Below are 23,604 nucleotides of genomic sequence, written 5' to 3' on the forward strand. Positions count from 1 at the left end.
TAATTTGATATACTATGCTTTTTCAGCTCAAAGAAATGATCTTTATAATTCTTTAAAATTTAACAGAAAAAGAAATAAATAAAGATTATCATTGATTTTTTCATTAAATAAATATCTAAGATTACCGAACAAGAAGTGTTTTATTTTCTGTAGCAAATGATTATACATAATTTAGTTGATTCAAGTGTATCACTAATAATTTTTCTTCAAAATATTATTCAATTCCTAAAACAATTTTAATTTCTTCTTTAAAATCAGGAAACATTGAGCTTTCTAAATATATTCTTGGTTTTAAAGGAAATTTATATCAATACTAAAGATAATATTTATCATAATGATTTAATGCTTTATTTAAAATTTGTTAATGATTAATAATATTTTATTCTACATTAAGTCGAAATGCATTTTTGTGTTTTTTGTGTTTTTTCATTTTCATTTGATTCATTTTCTGCATTTGTAACAATTTCATTTAATTGTTTTTGTGAGTTTACATCTGATATTTGTTTATTATATTCACTTTTAATTTCATCATAATACTGTAAGAACGAAAATGATATCAAGAAACAACGATTTTATATCCTTAGATTTACACGGTTCTAACTTCTTGTGATATTTTTAATAGTAATAATCCAATTTTTCGATATATTGCTCAGGTTTTTGTATTAAAATGACATCACCCCTATTCAATATTATTCAAAATATATATTGAAATAATGAATGATTGATAGTTCTAACCTACAGGTTCCTGTAGGAATTTATGTGACATTTGATATAAACATAATGACATCTTTCAAAACGTGTGTATCTGGAGTTAGTGCAGATCCGGAAAGCGTTTCATCAAAGCTATCAAACAAATGACGTGTAAAGGTATCCAGGTTGTAAAATCGATGTAAATGGTTATATAGAATCCATAAGTAAAGTTTGAAATTAATTTCGAAAAGATCTTTTAAATGAAAAAACACCTGCTGCTGATAATATTGAAAATTGGTATCAGTTGAAGCAATTGGCTCTTTAATGTGTTTTACAAATTTGTATATCTATAATACAACAAGTATTTGAGATATTTATACCAAATTTAAACTCTAATAATATAAAAGTTGTTGTTAGAGGTATACCTCTAATTCTAAATAAAAAATAGATCCATTTATTGAAATGTTTCATGTTTTACTAATTAATTCTGTCAAAAAATTTTACTTTTGATTTCTATCACATGTATGAAAGCACCTGATGAAGATATCATAATTAATTCAACTAAAGTTGCTTCAAAGTTTCAGGGGATCAAATTCAAGAGAAATTATTTTTTTTGATGCTAAGTCTTAGACCAGGTAATATCTGATAATATTTCTGTTAATGAAACTGATTATCCAATTATTCCTATTAGAGTCATATTGGATTCTGTTTCTGAGTTAGTGCCACAAGAAATTTTGAACAAGTGCCAAAGTAGATTACAAAATGGCCTTCGATTTTGAAATGTTGTCAATTTGTACCCTATTCCAGGCATTATTAACAACAATGATACATTGTTTGACATCAAAAGGAAATACATAATTAATTTACATTTTTAATGCTTTCGATATCAGATGAAGTCCCAAATGCTTTCGGTAATGTGCTATGTATGAAATTTATCCATTTTTGGGCAAAATGTAAATGTAAATTTTGTACAACCTATGAATTTGGTTAGAGAGGCAGTGTAAATGGAAATAATTTGCACAAGAAATAGCAAAACATCAAAATGTTATATTTTTATTTAAACATTAATGTTTCGGTAAAATTTTAATAAATTATTTATATTCATCACTTTTTTTTCCACTTTCATATTTTCAAATAAAAAAATTATTTTTATGACAAAAATTGTTAAAATTTAATTTTTTATTTATTTTTTGTACATCTTTCATGTTTATTAATTCTTACTTCTATTACATCGAATTATGTGTATTTGTATCTTTTAATGCAGATTTCCTACATAAATAAAGAATGAAAGCCACAATTAATAAAAGAATTATTGTAATTACAGGAGCAACAATTATATATATATATTTTGATTTTAATTTTTCTTCTTTTGAAGGCACGTCTGGATAATCCTCAGAGTAATCATCTAGTTCAGAAAAATTCAGCTCAACAGGTGTAAATCCTGAATATGTTGATGTACTCTTTTTTGTATATATATATGATTTTGTAGGAGTAGGTGTATGAAGTTCTTCAAAAATGATCGGACCATAGTCTTCATCAATTTCTTCTAACTCAACAATCATTGCTTTACATGTGTATCTTAGCGCGGGCACACCATAATAGGCTGAGCACTGTAATGAACCATATATATTTAGACAAATCAAAGCATGAGGATCTTTGGTTACTACAAAACGAGTTGCTGGAGGGAACAACATTGTATCTAAATTTTTCTTATTTAAATCCTTAAGAAATTTCAAATTCCGTCTTGCAGTAATTTTAAATATCAAAGTTATATCATCAGTACAAACCGAATCAAAAGAAAAATAAACTAATGTGAATGCTCTTGTTGAAACATGACTATTCTGTTTGAATAGTTTTGGGTCAAGATCTTTTGATGCTTTATAAACTGTTCTATACCCCACATTTGCTAATTTATCAAATCCTCTTTTAAAAAAATTAAATGTACACTTAAAATAATCAGTAATTTTCCCTTTGTTAATTTCAGAATCAAAGTTTTGAGTAAATTTTGGATAAAATAAGTAATCATGAATTATCCTAGCTTCATCATAATTTATCGGATTTAATGGAAATGCTGATAATGATTTTAGTTTTTCCATGTTAGAAAATTTTGTTTTAAAATCATTATTATCAGTATAATCTAGTGAAACAAATCTTGATTCTTCCCCAAATGCACATTGTTTTAACTCAGAATCTTTTAAATTTAGTGAAACAGCATGTAAACCATATGCTTTACTCTTATCAGAAGTATCATCTGGAAAGAAATATTCTAATTCGAGTGTACAAATTTCTAAAATATTTAAAAATAAAACCATTAAAAATTAGTAGTGAATTATAATTTTAACATAAAATTGATGTTTTAAGGGTTAAATAATGAACCTAGTAGGAGTATAAAAACACAATTAATAATCATGATTTTGTTTTAATTTTTTAGTATCTTTTTTTTGAAATCTTCATAAAAATAATTAACAACAAAACAGTAAATCAAAGACTTTATTCAAATTATTCTTTAAAATTCATTAAAAAAAAGAGGAATTGAATTTTTTTTATTATAGAATGTGTATAATTTTTTTGAACAGAATAAAAATATTTTTGTATGTTGAATAGGGATTTCTTTAGAGCTTTTCTGTGACTCCATGTTTTTTGCCTTTAAGCTCCCTTGAATGTTAATCTTATTTATGATCTTTGAAGTCTTTTATTCAATTTTTTAGCTATTTTGTTCTTCTTCAATCGTCATCGTTGTTCTCATAGATACAGCCGTGATTGAGCATGAAATTAAAATAAAAACATCGGAATCACCGATAATTGCCTGTAACGGTTTTGGTAATTGCCACCACTTATACAATAAACTTATGAAAAAGTAGTGCAACAGACGTTAAGTCATTTCATGTTAACCGTCTGCACAGAAATTTTGAACAAATGAACAATTAATGAGTCAACAAGACGAATCAGATACAAATGAACAAAAAATTATTAATAAAATTAAAGAAATCGAATTATATCGCCCATTTTTTGAGTATTCAATGGGAAAATCTATGGTAAATGCAAATAATCAGTTCAATCAAATTTACTTACGAAATCTTTTCTATCTTAATGGGATGGGTTTATTAAAACTTTACCTGAATGAAAGCAATACATTTTTTGATGTACCATCTGCTCCTTCTCTTCTCAAAATAATATATGAAGATCCAAAAATTATTCATAAAAAATATTCACCTTTATTTGTACAGAATCTTACATTCGAACTTTCAGCTGCCTTATCAAATCCCGAAACATTTGCACTTGCAACCATAAAATATTTTTATCTTGACTTTTCAGAAATTTTTGTTTTTTCATATTGCACTTTTCCATCTATTTTTTCTCATTTTATACCAAAACGTCAATCCAGCATAGCTCTTGTTTATCTTACCAATTTTTTCAAAATATCACAAAATTTCATTTTTTCATCGCATTTACTTACATCCTATTTCAATTCCGCTATGTCATTTTATAGTAGTTTATGGAATTTTTTATCTACGCGTATTTTATCTTTTGCCATAATCCGAACAAATGAAATTCCATATCAATCCTTTATCAACATGACATATAAATCAATACAAACTGCACTTTTTGATTTATCTGAGAACCACCTTAAAGCCTTTATTAGTTTTTACGATGTTTTTGCTGTAGAACCGGAATTTTATGACAATTTTGTAAATCAAATTCTGTTGGAACCGTTTATTTTACAAAAGGATTCGTTGACACTTTTCCCGTCAAATGATTTCAATGATCTTTACATTAAATTTTTACAAAATGTAAATAACGAATATAAAAATGATGTTATTTCATTTGTTGAATTATTTTTGAACTCACCTCAAAATAATAATAATAATAATCGAAATGAATTATATCCTGAACGTGTATCTCATAGAAATGATATAACATTACTTATGAGTGAATACAGTATATTTCAGTTCACTGAAATAATGTCACGATCTAGTGATTTTAACAACTATTATGATAAAAAGAAAAAGCTTCAATTTACATATTCATTTCAACCTTATTTAATTCCATTTTTCCCAAAGCTTAGTAAAGATAATGAATTTAATTCAACATGCTCTGAATTATTTGGGTTAAAATATCCACATATTGACCAAATAAATGAAAGCGATGATTATTCACGACTATGGAAACAAATTTCATGTAAAAACAATTCGATTAATATCTTAAACATGATAAATAAATATAAAACAAATCAAAAACTTTATGTTTACCTATTAAATAAACTTTTAGAGAAATATAAAACAAATTTTTTGAATGTTGAACAAGCAATTATAGCGCAAGAAGAATATTTCAAATTACGGAATATGAATCAAGCGTTAGAAATTGGTTTGCGAACACTTTTCCATACATTTTCACGGAAATTCATCAAAGATAATCTCGAAAACAATTTGAGAATCAAAATTTCAACAGTAATTGATTCGATTGTTAATGACATAAAGATTCCGAATGATTCATTATTTGATTTGTTTTGTAATGTTTTGGATATTGTCGAATTTCGAAAAGGTTTAAAATTTGATGAAATTAAAAACAAATTTAAGAACATTTTAAATTGTTGGAAAGAAAACATATGGATAAAAGAAAGAAAGAAATATGAAGAATGTATTAAAATGAAATATTTAGCAATTGTAAGTCAAACATTTTCGACTCTTAGAAGTTATGGATTTGGGAAAAGATTAAAATTAATTATTCTCTTCCAAAAGAAATTAAAAGTTATAACAGATCATGTTAAAAATAAAATGAAAAGTAATACGAAAGGAGAAATTTCGAATTTTATATTTCGTACAACATTGTTGTTTGCAAATTGCGAAGATGTTTTACCAACATTTTTGTTCTTAAATCATAAAATAGTTTTCAACAATAACTTCTCGAGATTTTTGGTGCTGGAAAACCAAAGTAAATTATGGAGTAAGTTCGCAAATGGAATTATGTCTTTAATTGGATGTGAAAAAGAGTTCGTAAAAAGATGCAGTGACGAAAGTGTTTGTCATGAAATCTTTAGATGGGATGAATTCGAATAGTATTAATGTTATTGAAATGTTTGATTTTATAAATAAATTTTATTATGAAATACAATTTTGTTTTGATCTGCTTTTGGAAATATTTTTGTTGATATTTCTCGTCAACTGCTGAATTCAAAATCAAATCAGAAGTAATAATCGCCTGATTACAAAATTAAATGTTCAATTTATGCAACATAAGTAATTAAATTGATAACACTCACATGTGGATAAAAGATTTATAAATCTGATATTTCTTATCGAGAAAAGTCAGAAGAATTTCAAAAGTTTCTTAATAATGTGAGATAAAAACGATTGTGTAAACTATACATTATACATTAGTGGCATTTTAAATGGAATCTCAAGCAAAAAGCGAAATTCATGAAAACGAATTGGAAACATTCTTATATATTAAGAATTTAATATTCAATTTAAATAAAGAAAATATTATTCAATCTTCAAAATCAATCATGAGTAAATTTGATAATATTTATCCATTCTCTTTTAATTTAATTATAGTTAGGATTACATATGCAATTATTATCATACGAATGAAAGATATTGATTTATATTTGGATTTTCTTAAAGAAATCAAAAAACTAGAAATGAACATTCATAAAGATATTGACATTTTTGATATATATGGACATTTTCTTGTTTGTAAAAATACACAAGAATCATATTATCTTCTTACAAAAATGATTGAAGATAATTTACTTGATAAAAAAATCATTAAAAATATCGAACATTCAAATGATTCTATAGGATATTTTATACAATACATGCAAAATGAAACAATTAACGAATTAGGAAATTATGACTCTATTGAATATATTTAAAAAAAATTATGAAGAACTTTCAAAGAATGATTGGGAACTTCATAAGAAACTAATTAAAGAAGGAATTAATCCGAATGAAATATCAAAAATAATTCGAAATGATGAATTAGAAAAACTTCAAGAAATATCATCACAAACAAATTTTGATTTTAACCAAAAAATTCAGCCATCAATTTATGAAAGCTGTTCATTTATTAATCATAAAAATGTTACATTAATTGATTATGCAGCATTTTTTGGATCAGTTAAATGTTTTAAATATTTACTTATGAATGGTTCAAATGTAAAAAATACAGGTAAATACGCAGTTGTAGGCGGAAATGAAGAAATTATTCATTTGTGTGAACAAAATCATTCATCATTTGAAGGTGCATATGAAACAGCAATAGAATTTCATCAAAATGATATCTTTAAATATATTTATGCAAATAAATTAGAAAAAATACAATCAATACCGAAAATGTCTGAAGGTGCAAATGATTTGATAAGTTTTTGCATTAAAAAAGATAATTATGAAATTTTAATATTTTTGGAAGAAAAAGGAATTGATGTTAATGCAACAAGAATTTGTTTAAATAATTTTATATATGTTTTAATAATTTAGAATATGTTTTAATAATTTAGAATATGTTTTAATAATTTATAATATGTTTTAATAATTTTATATATGTTTTAATAATTTGAAACAGCACTTCATATAGCAGTTAGAAATAAAAATATAGAAATAGTAAAATTACTTTTAGATAAAGGAATTGATGTTAATGCAAAAACTATTCATTTGTATAATTTGGAATATTATTTAATAATTTATAATTTGTTTAAATAATTTGAAATATGTTTTAATAATTTGAAAAAAAGGTAAAAGAACTTGAAGAAGTTGGAATTAATGAAGAAGCATTAAAAATATATGCGAATTATGAACAATGGGATGCAGTATTACGACTAGCTCAAGAAAAACATATTGAGCAAAACATTATTAATTATAATTTCCCTAATGAATATCGTATTCAAGCAGCCGATCCGTATATTAAAGAAGAGTAATGACATCGAAGCATTTTCTAAAGCGCGTGTATACTTAGGTAAATGTAATGAAGGCATTAGACTTTATTCATCTGTCTATATTATTATATATCCGAAATTAGGACGATTATTATTCGAATCAGGAAAATGGTTTGAATCATTAATCTGTTTCTTTATATGAAATGAATATGAAGAACGTAAATAAACATTACGTACATCAAAGGATACATATTCGAATACTTTCGAGTGAGAAACATTCATTTAATGAATTTATGTTCGGACAAAATAACAATGAAAAATATTGGATTTATTGATTATCATTGTATATCAATTTGTTATTCTGCGATTCATCGATTCCAACAATATTTAATGACGCCTTTAAGTAACAATGAACAATAACAAAATAATTCTATGGTAATTATGATAAACTTTCAAAGAATGATTGGGAACTTCATAAGCAATACGTCAAAGAAAGAGTTAATCCAAATGAAATTGAGAAAATAATTCGAAATGATGAAATAGAAAAACTTTAAAAACAATTTTAATTTTGATTAAATAATTAAACCATCACTTTATGAATGGAGCAAAATTAGATAAAACAGGTAAATATGCAATTGCAGATGGAAATCTTGAAATAGTTCATTTATGCGAACAAAATAATTAATCATTTAAAGATACACTTGAAACAGCGATTGAATTTCATCGAAATGATATTTTTAGTTATATATTTGACAATAAAATTGAACAAAATAAACCAATAGAATCTCGAGATTTCAAAGTTAATTTCATTAAAAAATAATTATTTCTGTTTAAAATATAAGTTGTATTAATTATTCATGTTTGACATTAATTTAATGAATGATTTTCGAGATATTCCTATTCCTATATATTTTGAATTAAATTTTTTTTTTATTTTTTATTTGATTAAAAAATGGTGATTTCAGTGTTTCTTTTCAAGGGGTTTTATACATATGAAGAAAATTTGATGTGTACTTTTGGATAGTTGCTCCAATCAAGATCTTGATTGGTGTCGACCGTTAATTATCACATTTAGTTTTCCGATGTTTACTCATACTAACGATAGAGCGGTTGTGGTCCATCCTTTTGGAAAATGGGTAAGGCTCAGCAAAAGGGCAAGGCCTCAAAAAAGATCAAGCAAGATACTTTCCTTAAAAAGGAATGGCGCCACGTTTTCGTCCCAGGGTTCTTTTCAAAACGTGACATTGGATTCACAGTTTCACACAAATGTGCTCGTGGTAAGACACCAGCCGATTACCTCAACAACCGTGTTTTCGAACTTTCCCATGGTGATCTTGTTGATGAACAATCACATGCATACCGTCTCTTCAGCTGGAAATCAGTTGATGTTCAAAACAATGATGTTTTAACAGTTTTTGCTGGAATGAGACTCACAAACGATAAGCTCTCTTCCCTCCTCCGTAAGTATCGTACACTCATCAATGCTCAAGTTGATGTTCGTACAGCTGATGGATACATTCTTCGCGCTTTCAGCATTGGCTTCACCAAGAAGTTAAACCCTAACAAAAAAGCATGCTATGCACAACAATCCAAGAAGCGTGAAATCAGAGACGCATGTATTGCCATCATGAAAGAGACAATTGGAAAGTCAACAATTCCAGAATTGTGCAACACAATTGTCAACGAAACCATTGAAAAAGCAATTGTTGAGAAATGCAAGACCATCATGCAGGTTGATAACGTATATGTTACAAAGATTAAGGTTATTAAAGCACCAACATTCAGCAGCGAAGAGCTTAAGAAGCTCCATCAAGGACGCGCAGTCACAAAGGCTGCTGAAGTCGCTCGCCCAGTCGAGGAAGAAGCCAAAACCGAAGAAACTAAGTAAAATTCTTATTTCACTTTTTGAATAGAGCTCTATGAACTTTTTGGGACATTCAAAACGTTTTTTACATTCAAAACATAAAATGTTAAAAGGATAAACAAAGTCATAAAGAAAGTGTGAAGTATTCTAATTCTGTTCTTGAACACTCTTTTTGTGTATTTGCAAATTGATGATAACAATTAAGACAAATGCAATAAGATGAATTAACTCCTGTTTGAATTTGTAGCTTCCAAAAATCTGAAAGAGCTCCAGAAAGATACAAATCAGCTAAAACGCTGTCTGATTTGATTTTATGAATGCATTTTCCATGATAACTTATTTTAGCAATAGCCACTTTTTTCTGAAAATGAAAAAAAAAAAAAAAACGATAGGATGTTTGTATGTATTACATCATATTGCAATATGATCCTATTGCCATTTTGAGCCTCAAATATTTGTATTAAATCTGCATCTGAATGAAAAGTCTTTTTATGTTGAAAATTTATGATATGTTCATATTATATATAGGTATAGAAATGTGAATTTTTTTTCATATTTTATTGGCTTATTTTTGATTTGTTTTTGAAGAATTTCTTATAAAATACTTGGAAATTTGAATAATACATTAAATATATTCTATAAGGGAATTTTATTATTATTTTAAATCTATTTGAGTAAAAGCGTAATTAGCTTCATTCGAAGGCAGATAAAAGGTTGAAATAATATTTTTCTAAAATCAAATGCAATAATATTTATATTTTTTCATGAACTTTTCTTATTGATGATGATGCTTTGATTGAATTCATATAAAGTTCTATAATTTGATCTTTATTGCATTAAGGATTTTTTGGAATTAATTATGATGCATTATGTACTATGATTTTTTTATTAACACTTATTCATTAGAGCTGTTGATGATTATGTTATGGGAGTAAATTATTATCGCCAATTAAAAAAAGGTGTTCCTATGTGAACTTCGAAATTTGAATGATTTACATTTTATAACCCATTTTTCTGGAGTCAGGTTTTTTGGTTGTTTTTCGTGCATTTAAAATTGACAAAAACTTCTTTTTTTGGGGCGTTGTGTTGAAAATCACACAATTTTTTCTATGAAGATTTTGCTGTCAGCGTTGGTTCCGGACAATATCTCACAAATATAAACCGATCATATTGAAAATCAAATTCAAAATTCAATTAACAATTAAACTGCCAATCATATTCAAATTTTGAGATAAAGTTGTTCTCAATATAGCAAAACTTTCCATAAAATTATATTTACCCTATATGAAGTTTTTCGCAATATATATGATACATATACATTATTACACGTTTCACCAAATTAATTATTTCAGTTATTACCCAGATGTTGTATTTTGATCGAACATATCGTTCCCCCAAATTATTGGTAGAGGATCTGATGGTATATCTTTTGATGTTGACATATCAGTATTATCACTAGATATATATTGGTATGGATCGCAATCAGAATATGATGAATAAGAACTTGAACTTGATAAATTTTTTTCAACGCTTTCTTTATCTCCTATCAAATCAGCAATACGTGCTATTTCATTTTGAACTGATTGATTATATGAAAAAAATATTTTATTATATATTTCTTTATCTTGGATTATTTTACATTTGACTACATCTCCATTTGTAATTCCTTGCGTTTGCAAGGTTCTTGAAGGATCTAATAGTTCATCATTATAGAATAAATACATTTTTTCATCGGGAAAACATGAAAATTGTAAAAAGTTGATTAGATGGCGTACTGTGACAAATCTGCTTGTCCTCACAGGGAGAACAGCGCCTGGCAACCATTCTATTGAAATTTTAATTTCATCACTCATTTTTGGCTTTTATCTTAAATGGAATTATGTGCTGAAAAAGCCGATGGTTATAAAGATTCATTGGAATCAAAATTCATTGTTTCCCTTTAACATTTGAATTTTTGTTATGAAATTGAAAGCCTTTTCAAAATTTAAATGTTTACGGCGCACTTTTTAATCAAAGAAAAATTATGACCGACTTTTTTCGGTTTATAAAGATATAATACCAATTAACAATTCATTTGATATCGAATTATCTTTTGGTGCAACATCAGTGACAACTAATGTATAAAAGTCAGAAAAACACCAATAAGACGAAATGTATCACTTTATGTGAATGTGAGTGTTGGCGGGATACATTCGTCAAGTGTTGTTCCCTTAGCAACATTCATATTTCCAAATGTTTCATTTTGATATGTTTCTAATGTCATAACTATTGTCGCATTTATTTTAACAAATATATCATTTTGTTTTCTGGTGAAATTTCTCCATTAAAATGAATACATTTAAGTGATATATAATTAATAAATGCACAAGAGCCAATATAATTAACATTTTCACCAATAAAAATTGTTTCTAAATTATTACAATAAGCAAATGCATAATTTAATTCATAATAGAAGTGAAAACGAATTGTAATATTAACTAATGAAATACATTCATAAAATGCAATTTCTCCAATTCCTCTCATTAATTTTTCTGGAAATTGTACATATTCTAATTTTTTACATGATGCAAATGCGCCATTATTTATATTTACCACTGACTTTCCAATTATTACTGATGTTAATAAAGGCCATTCTCTGAACGCATTACTTTCAAGCTCATATTCATACATTTTTAATGAGCTGATTTAAATAATTTCACTAAAGTTTATATAGCTGCTTCAACTATTGTGATTTTCATCGGATTAATATATGATGTGAAATAATCATTTCTGGCAATATAATGTTCTTGGTTTTCCCTATAGTCTTGATTTTGGTTAAATGTAATATATATTTTTATGTTTTCCCTATAGAGAAATTTAGTGGAAATTTGTTTTGATGAACAGCCAATTATTATATGGTAAGTCATCAGGTTAATTTTATGTAAAATTTAATCTCTTTGACCTTAATCTCTTTGATTGGTAAAAATCATTGATTCATGGATATTTTTTAAATAAGATATTTATTAAAAAACGATTGAAAAAATTAATTATTTATGATAAATTTGATTTCCTATATTGGGCATTAATTTAAACCTGACAAGAAGTCCCAAACAGCTTTGTTGACTTTAGAAGAAGTGTCAACAATCATTTTTCCAATATCATTGATTACTGGAGCAACAGCTGAAGTTACTGGAGCAAGTACTTCACCAGTTTTAGAAACTACAGTTCCAGTAACGTAATCAGCAATTTCAAATCCATTTTTGATTCCTTTTTTCAATGTTCCCAAAGTTCCTGATTGTTGTTGTTGTTCAAGTTGTTCCACATCAACATACTCTGTATCTGGTTCAAAGTTTTGTGAAAGTGGTTCTATTGAAGAAGATAAGTCGTTGATTGGAGGATCAAAATGGACTTCTGGATCATAAGCTTTATTGAAAGGATTTGACTCATTATCATTTTGTATGAGCACGTCTTCTGATTCTATATTTTTTGCTGAATTCGTGAGAAGAGTTTGATTCATTGTAAATAAAAAAATTACAAAAATTTAGGCAAAAATTCAGCGGTTATCAATTCAACGGTGATAAATTGAATGAAAAAGTATCGTATTTTTATGACAAATTTGTGTAAAAATGGACGTTTATGTTTTGAAAATTGACAATCATTTTCAATGACTCTAGCAGCAAAATGTCCAACGTTTTTTTAATATTCCTTTTCATAAACATTTGATATGAATCATAAACATACAAATAAATATTGCCAATTTTATTTTTTATTAGGCTTCAAAGCATTAAGTGAGCAATGATTTTGAAGACTCATTTTTTTGTCATTGAAAAAGTTTATATTTGAATTGATACTGGCCGATTAAACATTCAAAAATTCAATACTTCATAAAATAATTTGACCATTTTCTTGAAACGAATAAAAAAAATTATTCATAAACAAATGCATAATTTAAGTTGTCACAAGTTATATCGATTGCATTTAACATCAATAAATTACTAAAAATCACAACAAAGATTCAATTTCTAATCCACAACTTATTTTGTTTCTTTATTTATAGAAAATTTCATTTCATTTTTGTTAATCATTTTTTCGATTAACTTCCACAAGTCATTTACGATCGATTCCTCAATTCCGGGCAAGTTATAAGTTTGGAACTGTGGCAAACATGACGGGTCCACAATTGTCTTCTCGTGATCCAAGTAATAGTTATATTGTTTAAACTTTGCGGTGACGAATTTCGGCGTCAACAAAGAATAACAAAATATTTCCGGCGCAACATCGAAATCGTTTTTCTTCATCAACTCGACGATTATCAAAGGGGCCAATTCTTTTCCTATATCATTACATGTCAATGAAACCAACGAAATGAATTTTATTAAATTTTGTATGAAAATATTATTTAGTTTAACTTTCGAATATTTTATGATTGAGTTTATCATTAATATCGAAGTTGTATCTTTATTTAAGTCGACGTTCTTATAACATTTGATCATATTACATATAAAACTTAATGCGAAAACAATTTGTTTCTCATTATCAAATTTGGAAACGAAAATTTCCGCAAATTCATCGAAAGTTTCGAATTTTATTTCATCCAAAACTTTATCGATAGGTCTTCCACATTTTTGACCTATGAAATAACGAGTAGCGTCAAGTAACAATGATAAAAGTTCACATAAATTATCATCACTTTTATAAATTTTAGAGAATGAATATAAACATAAAATAATTTCTTTGATGAAATTATCTCCGAAAGTTAATGATTCAGAGATATAATGTATGAATATAGAAATTATATAATTTTCTCCACTAAATTTATTTAAATAATTTATGATTTTTTCGATTAATTCATTTTTGTTATTGTTTTGAATGATTAAATTAATGATTTTTTTAATTAATTTCATTATATGGATGATTAAACTTGACTTTAAATCATTCATTGATAATAATATTATAAATATTATTAACGTTGGAAATGTTTTTTCATCATTTATATCATTTGTAGTTATTAAATGTTTATATATACAATCAATACAACAATCAATAACTATAGTTTCTTTATTCTTAAAGACATTTAATAAATATAATAATAAATAATAATATGAATTAATTGATAATGATTTCGTTAATGTTATTAATATTAAAAATGGTTCAATGATTCGGTCATAATTTGGTTTTATTTGAAATGTTAAAGGAATTAATTTAGATAAAAAGTTCTCAATGAAATTCGGAAATATTTCATTAAACAAATTAATGATTAATTGTATTAAATCATTATCATATGATAATACATTTCGAATGTTTTCTTTTTCTTCTAATTTAATAATATATGACTTATTTAATGTTGAAGCATTTAACATTAAATTCTTTTGTTGTAATAATTCTAAATTCTTCGTCGAAAACTCCGAAATGTTTTTAGTAAATCGAAATAATGTTGAATCTAATAAAGAGTCTAATAATGGATGGAATTTTCCAATATAAAATAACTCATTTGATTTATTAATAATCGAATATATTAATAATAATGGAATTTGTGTTGAAAATAATTCTAAAAATTCATTTCGATCATTTATCATTAATAATATTTGACTTAATGCATTCGATGAAATAATTTCTTCTTTAGTTGGATTAAAATCAACTTTTGCCTCATTTAAGAATTCATTAAATTGTGTTAAATTTGGTAATTTAAAATCAAATTTCTTTAATATTATATCAATTAAATATTCCGAAGTTTCTTTAGGAAATATATTAAATATATAACTTAATACTATAATAGATATTTCTGTTTCAATTGATTTAAATTCTTTTTGTTTAGTTGAAAATTTTATTATATATTTAATAATTTTTATGATTTTATTTTTGTTCTTTAACTTTAATTGTGTTATAAAACTTATCCATAATTTCTTTATAAGTTCTGATATTAATATATCATTATTATCACATTTTGTTGATATTGTTAATAATATTAAAACACATTCTTTAAGTTTAGTATTAGAATAAAATATTGGAATAAATTCAATTAAGTTTGTTAAAATTGGGATTTTCGATGAATTAATATGTTGGAAATTATTTGATAATAATTCAAACGCTTCAAATATTATAAAATCTTTAATATTTTTAGATGCGAAATTTATAAATTGTTTTGTTTGAATAATTTGACCTGTTTTAGTTTGTGATGTTAATGGCATTATTAAACCTTTTGGTATTTCAGATAAAAAGAAATCATTTCGATTAATAATCATTAAAGACATTAATTTAAAGATTGCTTGTCTTGGTAAAAACTTTTCATTTGTAATATTTAATAATAATATAGCAAATAGTATTGATAAACCTTTTTGATATTTATCATTAAAATCATTTTTATAATATTCATATGAATTTGTTATAGATAATATATAAGAAGTTAATATTATTTCATTATTTATAAAGTTTAATTTAAACATTTCTTCAATAAAAATTGGATTATTAATAATGATCGTAGTAAATAATTGACATATTATATATTGTACATGTTCATCATTATTTAATGACTTAGAAAAGTTAATTATATATTGAAGTAATTTAATAAAATTCGAAATTTCTTTTATGAAATGATATTTAAAGATCGAATTTAATGATGATAAAAATGAATAAGGAAATGACGGAGTGAATTCATTAGACTTTTGATAAGGTGCAATAATATTTAATGAATTAATAAATTGATCAAATTCATTTTCATTATTAATTATTATATGATTAGATACATTTTCAATATAAATTTGTATTGTTTGAAATATTTTTTCATTTATATTAAAATCTTCATTTAAATTCGAATTATTATTTAAGAAATATTTAAAGAAATTAATATAAAATTGTTGGAGTTCTTTGTTGCTTTGTAATTCATCTTTAAATTCTTTTTGTTTTGAGATATGATAATAAATTGTAACAATTTGTTTCCAATAATTATTATAAGTTTTATTACTTGATTCAATCCATTTATTTAATGTATTAAATAATAATATCCATAACTTTGATGTTAAATTTTCAAATACGAAAATTACGTCATTTGAATTTGGATAATTAATTAATATATTAAATAATTGTTTAAAGAATAATTCCGATTTTTCATTTTCTTCTTTACATAATTTACTTAAACATATTAATGAAGTTTTATTTAAAGTTTGTGAAAATTTCATATTATTTTTAACATAAAAATCAATAAAGAAATTAAATAACATGTTCGATAACATTTTATGTTCTTCATATAATGTATCAATTAATTGTAATATATTATTATTATTTTTACATAATTTATTTAATGAATAATATTCAGTCGATAAAATTTTTGTTTCTAATTTATTAATAATTTCACAATCAAATAAATTCAAATATTTTAATGTTTTAGATTTAATTTCATTAATATCAACTAATAAACAAGGGAAACAATATTTATCGATTTTATGTCTAAACTTAAGCCATTCTTTTTCTGTTAATAAAGAATTATTATCAATATTATCAATGTTATTATTTTCATTATTTAACATTTGGATAAATGATTTTGTTAATTTAGTTACATATTTAATATTTAATAAAAATATATCCAAATTATTATTATCGAAAATTGGAATTGTTTTAATTATTTGTTTGATAAATTTAATTGGCATTAAAATATTTTCATTTAAATTAATATAATTTATTATATAATCATTTAATGATTTTATAGCAGAATCAATTTCTTCTTTTTTATTCTTATTCATTAAAATAAAATTCAATAAGTTTTCACATATAATTAAACAGTTTTTGGATTCTATTGGATGAATAATAGGAAATGTTCCAATTACATTAATAAAATTCTCATTATTTATATCAAATAAAATTGGTTGTGTTAATTTGTTGAATTTTTCATTATAATTTTTTATGATTTCAGGTTCTTTTTGTGTGATTAAACTTAATGATTTATAACATATTTGCTTTAAATGTTTTTGACTTTCAGTAACTTTTAAGTTTTGTATCGAATTATTAAATATCGAATCAATGAATTCAATCATTAAATTAATGTCTTTTAACCCAATCTCATATATTAATTTGGATGATGAATTGATTCCTTCATTATTCTTAAACCGAACGCCTTTAACTTGATCTTTAAGAGGAAACATAAATGGTAATATCATTGTCGAAACCGAATTCTTAAAATCATCGGAATCAATGTATTGTTGTTTTGCTGATTTAACAAAATCAATGATTAAACTTAAAAATTCGCCGCTACTTTTAGAGCCATATATTAATAATTGTTCAAGAAAATGATTAACTCGATCAAATTCATAAAATGAATTGGTCGAACAATTAAGTAAATTTTGCATAAACTTATAGCAGAAATTGGTGTGTTTGGACTTGGTTGACCATTTGTCAACAATATTCCAAATTTCAATTAAATTTTGGTTATAAGCAACATTTGAATCTGCTGAACATGAACTTGAGTTTAAACGTCGAATAATGGATATTAAGGCATCAAGAAATTGCATTCGAAGAACACCACGTGTCATCTTTTTTGATGAATTAATAAATGATTTGAGAAATGAATTTGCAACAGCAGAATTCTCAGTGGATGTAAGTGATAAATGGATGTTGACAATGCCATCAATGATCGAGGAAAAATTACGAAAGTCATCATCTTTTTTACATTTCGAAAATTCTTGCCAAAAAGTGTCAATGATGATGTTACAATTTTGAGTCGAAAGCGAAAATGCTGTGATAATACGTGCTGCTGAACTACGAACTTGTGATGGTTGATCATGTTGAAGCATTCGGAAAGTAATGGTTATTGAATCTTGTGATATTAATTGAAGATTTACATCAGGTGATTTAACTGCTATTTCAAGAATGTTGGAAAGATGTTCGAAAACTTCACAACTTAACTTTTCAAGTTTTGTGATCTCCTGTGTATTTGAAATTGATTGAGTATGAAGTGTTTTGCTTTTATTGTGGGCTGTAAAAGGAAATGTAAAAATTGTATGCGCTGCTTTAAGAATCTTTGAAAAAAGTGAAGGAAAATAATGATTATTCGCAAATTCAAAAATTATTTTGTTTAATGATTGAAACGCTTGTGCTGCAATTTGTGGTGTATAATCGTACATTGATTTTATTGCTTTTGAAATAATAGCTTTTCCTTCTTTGAAATCTTTGATAGATGATAAACGAGAATTGATAGATTCACCATTCATACCTGTCTGATTACAGGCGTTGATAGCAAGAAGGGAAATCCATTGATCCCCAATGTCTTGAATAGCTTTATTAGATTCCATTAAGCAATTATTTTTTTACTTAAAAAGTTTTTATAAAAGAATGTAAAGTATTCAATTAGGAATAAAAAATCGATATTTAAAAAACATTTTTGGTAGGAAAGCAAATACAAAACTTAAACATTAAAAAATGAACTTAGAACCTAAGCATTCATCATTTTTGATTAAGTTCATATACTTGTCATATTGGTTTCATTTATCAGAATATCATGAATTTTGTTTGAACAAAAGTTGAGCTCCAGTACCTTTGTTCTATGTCTTTGCTACAGCAGAAATACTTATTCTTCAAGGATTAGTTGGGTAATTGGGTGTATCTAACATTGCCTGTGTCCATGTTTTTTTTTGTTTGGGATTTGTGCTAATTAACCGTAACGATATGTGCCGATAGAAAGTTGGCTGTTTTTATAAACGGTCGCAATTCAAAATATTAAATGAATTGACTCAATGTCTGATTATTTGAGCTTTGTTTTTTGTAAATAAGTCACTTTTTAAATACTTTACAAATGGGAGAATCAATGAATTTTCATCTATAGCCTCCAACTTTTTGATTATAAAACAATCGCTCCGCATCAAATTTCCTATCGTTCAAAAACCGCAAAATGGGGGTTTCACACAACGAGCTCGTCACCAAAAACATCATAAACCATTTCGTTTCAGCCAAATTTTTATGGTCATGAATGTAATCATAATTCTTTTTATTCATATATAAACATAAACTTTGATACAAAATATTTATATATGTGTTATTCCTGTTTTGTGATCGATTTTAATTAAAATTACGGTTTTACATGAATTTTGAATCATACAGCCATTCGAATGGAAAATGAAAAAAGTAAGAATAGCAACCATTTCATCCTAGAAGAACTTGAAAATATAATTTTCAATCTTGATACAATAAATATTGAATCTTCTGTTCAACGGACAATGAATTTATTTGACGAAAATTTTCCTTGTTCATCAAAATTTACTATTTGCATTTTTATTTATTCTGCATTTTCAGCTCAAAGGGAAACTGAATCCACATATTTTACATATTTACAATCTATCCAAAAAAAGTCAGAAGAAATTAACAAAGGCGATCCAATGATTTTTGAAGTTTTTGGACGAATTATCATTAAAAATCGGACTCAAGAATCTTATTATCTAATTGAGAAAATGATTGAACGAAATTTACTTGATTCAAAAATAGCCGAAAGTATAAATTCGATATATTTTGCGCATTATCATACTATCAAAGAAAGTCAACAATTGATTTTTGATCCATTTTACGAATATTTTAAAGCAAATCTCGAAAGGCTTTCAAAAAATAATTGGGAACTTCATAAGAAGTTTGTTTCTAAAGGAGTTAATCCATCAAAAATAGCAAAAGTTATTCGGAAAGATAATATTGAGAAATTACAAAAAATTATTTCATCAACTCCATCATTTGAATTTAATCAAAAAATTCAACCATCACTTTATGAGAGATATTCATACATTAGTAATCGAAATATTTCTCTTGTTAATTATGCTGCATTTTTTGGATCTATTAAATGTTTTAAATATTTGTTACTGAATAATGCTATATTAGAAAACACAAGTAAATATGCTGTTGCTGGTGGAAACATTGAAATTGTGAAAATTTGTGAACAAAGTCATTTATCTTTTGAAGGTTCTTATGAAGTAGCTATTAAATTTCATCGAAATGATATCTTTCATTATATTTATGAGAATAAATTAGAAAATATTAATCAAGAATATAAAGATAAAGATGTGTTAAGTGCTCATCTATTATTTTCTTATGGTGATATAAAAAGAGATATAATTTCATTTCGTGTAATGTGTATAAATTTTTGTAATTTCGAAATTTTAAAATTTTTGAGTGGAAATAAATATGGAATAAGTGATGAAGAATTAAAATATGCATTAATTTCTGGTAATTTGTTCCTTGTTAAATGTATTTTAGAAAATAAAATAGAAAATGAATCTGTTATAGCTTATGCTGCTGATTCAGGTAATATTGAACTTGTAAAATATTTTATTGGAAAAAATGAACATATTCATAATGTGAATTCTGCTGATATTAATTCATTTTGTTTTCAGTTATTATAAATTGTTTGGTGATTCATTTTAACATTTGGATTTTTTTCAAATAATTTTCGACTCCACTAATATATGCATCTCAAAATGGTTATGTTGATATAGTAAAATTTCTTCTTGAGCAAAAAGGAATTAATATAAATGCCAAAAATGTTAATATATTATTTTTAATATAGTTTTTAATTTATGTTTGGAATTTTTGTGTTTTGTTTTGGACTTCACTTATGTTAGCAGCTGGAAATTCTCATATTGAAGTACTTAAATTACTTCTTGAACGAAAAGAAATTCAATTAGATGTTAAAGATGTTCTTTTGTTTTCTTAATTGTTTATTTCAATTTTTTGATATTTCAATGCAATATTTCATATTTATTTAAATTATTTCAAACAGCATTGATGTGGGCTGCTAGAAAAGGAAATATTAAATGTGCAAAATTACTTATCGAACATGGTGCTAATCCGAACATAAGTAATATTTATTTATTTTGTTAAATGATTATTTTTGATCATTTAATTTATAACAGCAAGCATAATTGCCTCTTTATGTGGACACACTGAATGTGCTAATTTTCTGCACGAAATGGAAGTACAAAGTTCCATAAAACCAAAATAAAAGTAATGTTATTAATTATATTTTTTAAAGATATTGTATTCAAATTCAAAAATACATGTACTTTCACCAATATAATACAACTTACTAAAAACTAATATTTCATTTTTACTATTTATGAGATGATAACCGGGAAACCGTTAATAACCGATTTGGATAGAAATTAACGGTCTTCGACCAAATAAATGCTTTTCTTTCTGATCAATTTCTACACACTCGATATTGGTACAGAATTCTTTAAAGCAGCAGAAGTAGGGTTAGATGGTAATCCAATGCCAATCAAATTCCCTAATAATAAGGATCTCATGCCTACATCAATTGCATTCAAAACACAAAATAATACAGAAAGTCCTTTAACACCACAACAACTCAATAGCACAGAAATAAAGTTTGGTAAATCTGCTGCTGGAATCTTGTGTAAAAAAGAATCATTAGGTTTCTCTCTTTTACCAATGACCTTTGGACGAAACATTGCTGAATTTATGACCTCGCGCATTGTTCATCCTATCCAAGCTTTTGCAATTTTTATTGATCATATTTTTAAAAAGAAGTCAATCCAAGATGGATTATTAATCACTGTTCCAGCATTTTGGACTACGCCACAACGATCGTTCATTACAAATGCTTGTGCCATTCATGACATTCCACTTCTTGGTATTGTTGATGATACAGAAGCTTTATCGCAATTATATTCAGCCACCAAATATTCACGTTACATGAAATTAAATTCAAGTACTCCATATCGTGTTCTTTTTATTGATGTTGGTTCCACTTCTACAAAAGTTTACGGATTTTCATTTGTTTGGAATAACAACCAAACTAATGTCACTCAAGAAGTCACCCTCTGGAATGAGCACATTGGAGGCTATCACTTCAAGAAACTTGTTTCAGAAAAGAAAGGCATCTCTCTTAAGAAGTCAGAAAAACTTCTCAAGACATCATACGACCGTTTAAATCTTTCTGAAATTCTCTCAGAAAATTTGAATGATTTATTTTCTCTTATCAACACCGGAATCAATCAAATGCAATCACTTGGAGAACTCAATGAAATCCAAGTTATTGGAGGATGTTCTGCATATCCATTTGTTATGGAAGTCATTCGTTCTGCTTCCAAGAACAGTAGTGCAGTAATTCGTAAAGAATTCAGCTCAACAAATTCGATAGCATTTGGAACTGTTTACTTTGGACTTCAACTTATTGATTCCCTTCCATATCCACCAATGTATTTAACCAAGACATATCTTTATAATCTCAACATTACTATTGCCGAAGATCATAAACTTTCTGAACGTAATGGAGAAATCCTTCCATTCATTCGTGAATATTCGCAAGGTTCGCGTACGATAACTATCAAAGGAGACTTTAATGATCTTCCACGTGGCACATCGAATATTCTCCAGAAAGTCATGTTAACCAATTTAACAAACATGACGTTCGAAGATACAGATAAACCATTTGGAATTGTTCGAATTCATCAACGGACAACTCAAATCGAATCCGTCGAATGGTGTAAGAACGAAAACAAATGCGAAAACATCGGAATAATTGATATGTCATATGATAAATATACATATCAAATGATTGCCGCGCAAACAAGTGCAATTTTAAGAGTTATCCATTCGCGCGATTTGAAAATGAAGAAAATAGAAAAAATTAGATCGTTCTTGATGGACTTGGAAGTTGTGTTGGGAGCAAGCAAAATAGAAGATGGAGAAGTTGCTAAGCAATTGGACGCTGTGAAGAAATTGTCGGAAAGATTCGAAGGCAAATCTTTGAATGAATTGACAGATAACGAAGTGAACGAAGGTTACGAATTAATAGACGGTTTGGTGAAAACAATGAGAGAACAGGAAAAGAAAACAAGTAAAAAATAAAATAGTAACTGATTTGTATATGTGGAATTTTTTGGTTGCGTAAAATGAGTTAATAGGGTTTGGCAAACTAAAATAAGTTTAATTTTTACTGAAATAAGCTTAATTTTTATTTCTTAAAATAAGATTTTATTGTTTATTTCTTGATATTCAATTTATTTATTTCTTAATATAAGATTTAATTATTTATTTCTTGATATAAGATTTAATTATTTATTTCTTGAAATAAGATTTAATTATTTATTTCTTAAAATAATATTTAATTATTTATTTCTTGAAATAATATTTAATTATTTATTTCTTGAAATAAGCTTAATTGTTTATATCTAAAAATAAGATTTATTTCTTGATATAATGATTT

At 25.7% G+C, this 23,604-nt stretch overlaps 3 protein-coding genes across 3 annotated transcripts; 2 read left to right on the plus strand and 1 right to left on the minus strand.

Moving 5' to 3' along the window:
- Positions 1–8,696: 8,696 nt before the first annotated feature.
- On the plus strand, positions 8,697–9,452 carry GO595_006351 (40S ribosomal protein S3a; the record flags this gene model as incomplete). Its single annotated transcript, XM_067919694.1, has 1 exon — positions 8,697–9,452. One exon carries the CDS (start codon positions 8,697–8,699, stop codon positions 9,450–9,452), a length of 756 nt encoding a protein of 251 aa, XP_067773229.1.
- Positions 9,453–12,489: 3,037 nt separating this feature from the next.
- On the minus strand, positions 12,490–12,924 carry GO595_006352 (uncharacterized protein; the record flags this gene model as incomplete). Its single annotated transcript, XM_067919695.1, has 1 exon — positions 12,490–12,924. The coding sequence occupies one exon, from the start codon at positions 12,922–12,924 to the stop codon at positions 12,490–12,492; it is 435 nt and encodes a 144-aa protein (XP_067773230.1).
- An 8,633-nt stretch (positions 12,925–21,557) lies between these two features.
- GO595_006353 (dnaK protein) lies at positions 21,558–23,246 on the plus strand (the record flags this gene model as incomplete). Its single annotated transcript, XM_067919697.1, has 1 exon — positions 21,558–23,246. One exon carries the CDS (start codon positions 21,558–21,560, stop codon positions 23,244–23,246), a length of 1,689 nt encoding a protein of 562 aa, XP_067773231.1.
- Between the last annotated feature and the right edge of the window lie 358 nt (positions 23,247–23,604).

The sequence above is a fragment of the Histomonas meleagridis genome, assembly GCF_020186115.1.
Source record: "Histomonas meleagridis strain 2922-C6/04-10x chromosome Unknown contig_44, whole genome shotgun sequence".
NCBI lineage: Eukaryota > Parabasalia > Tritrichomonadida > Dientamoebidae > Histomonas > Histomonas meleagridis.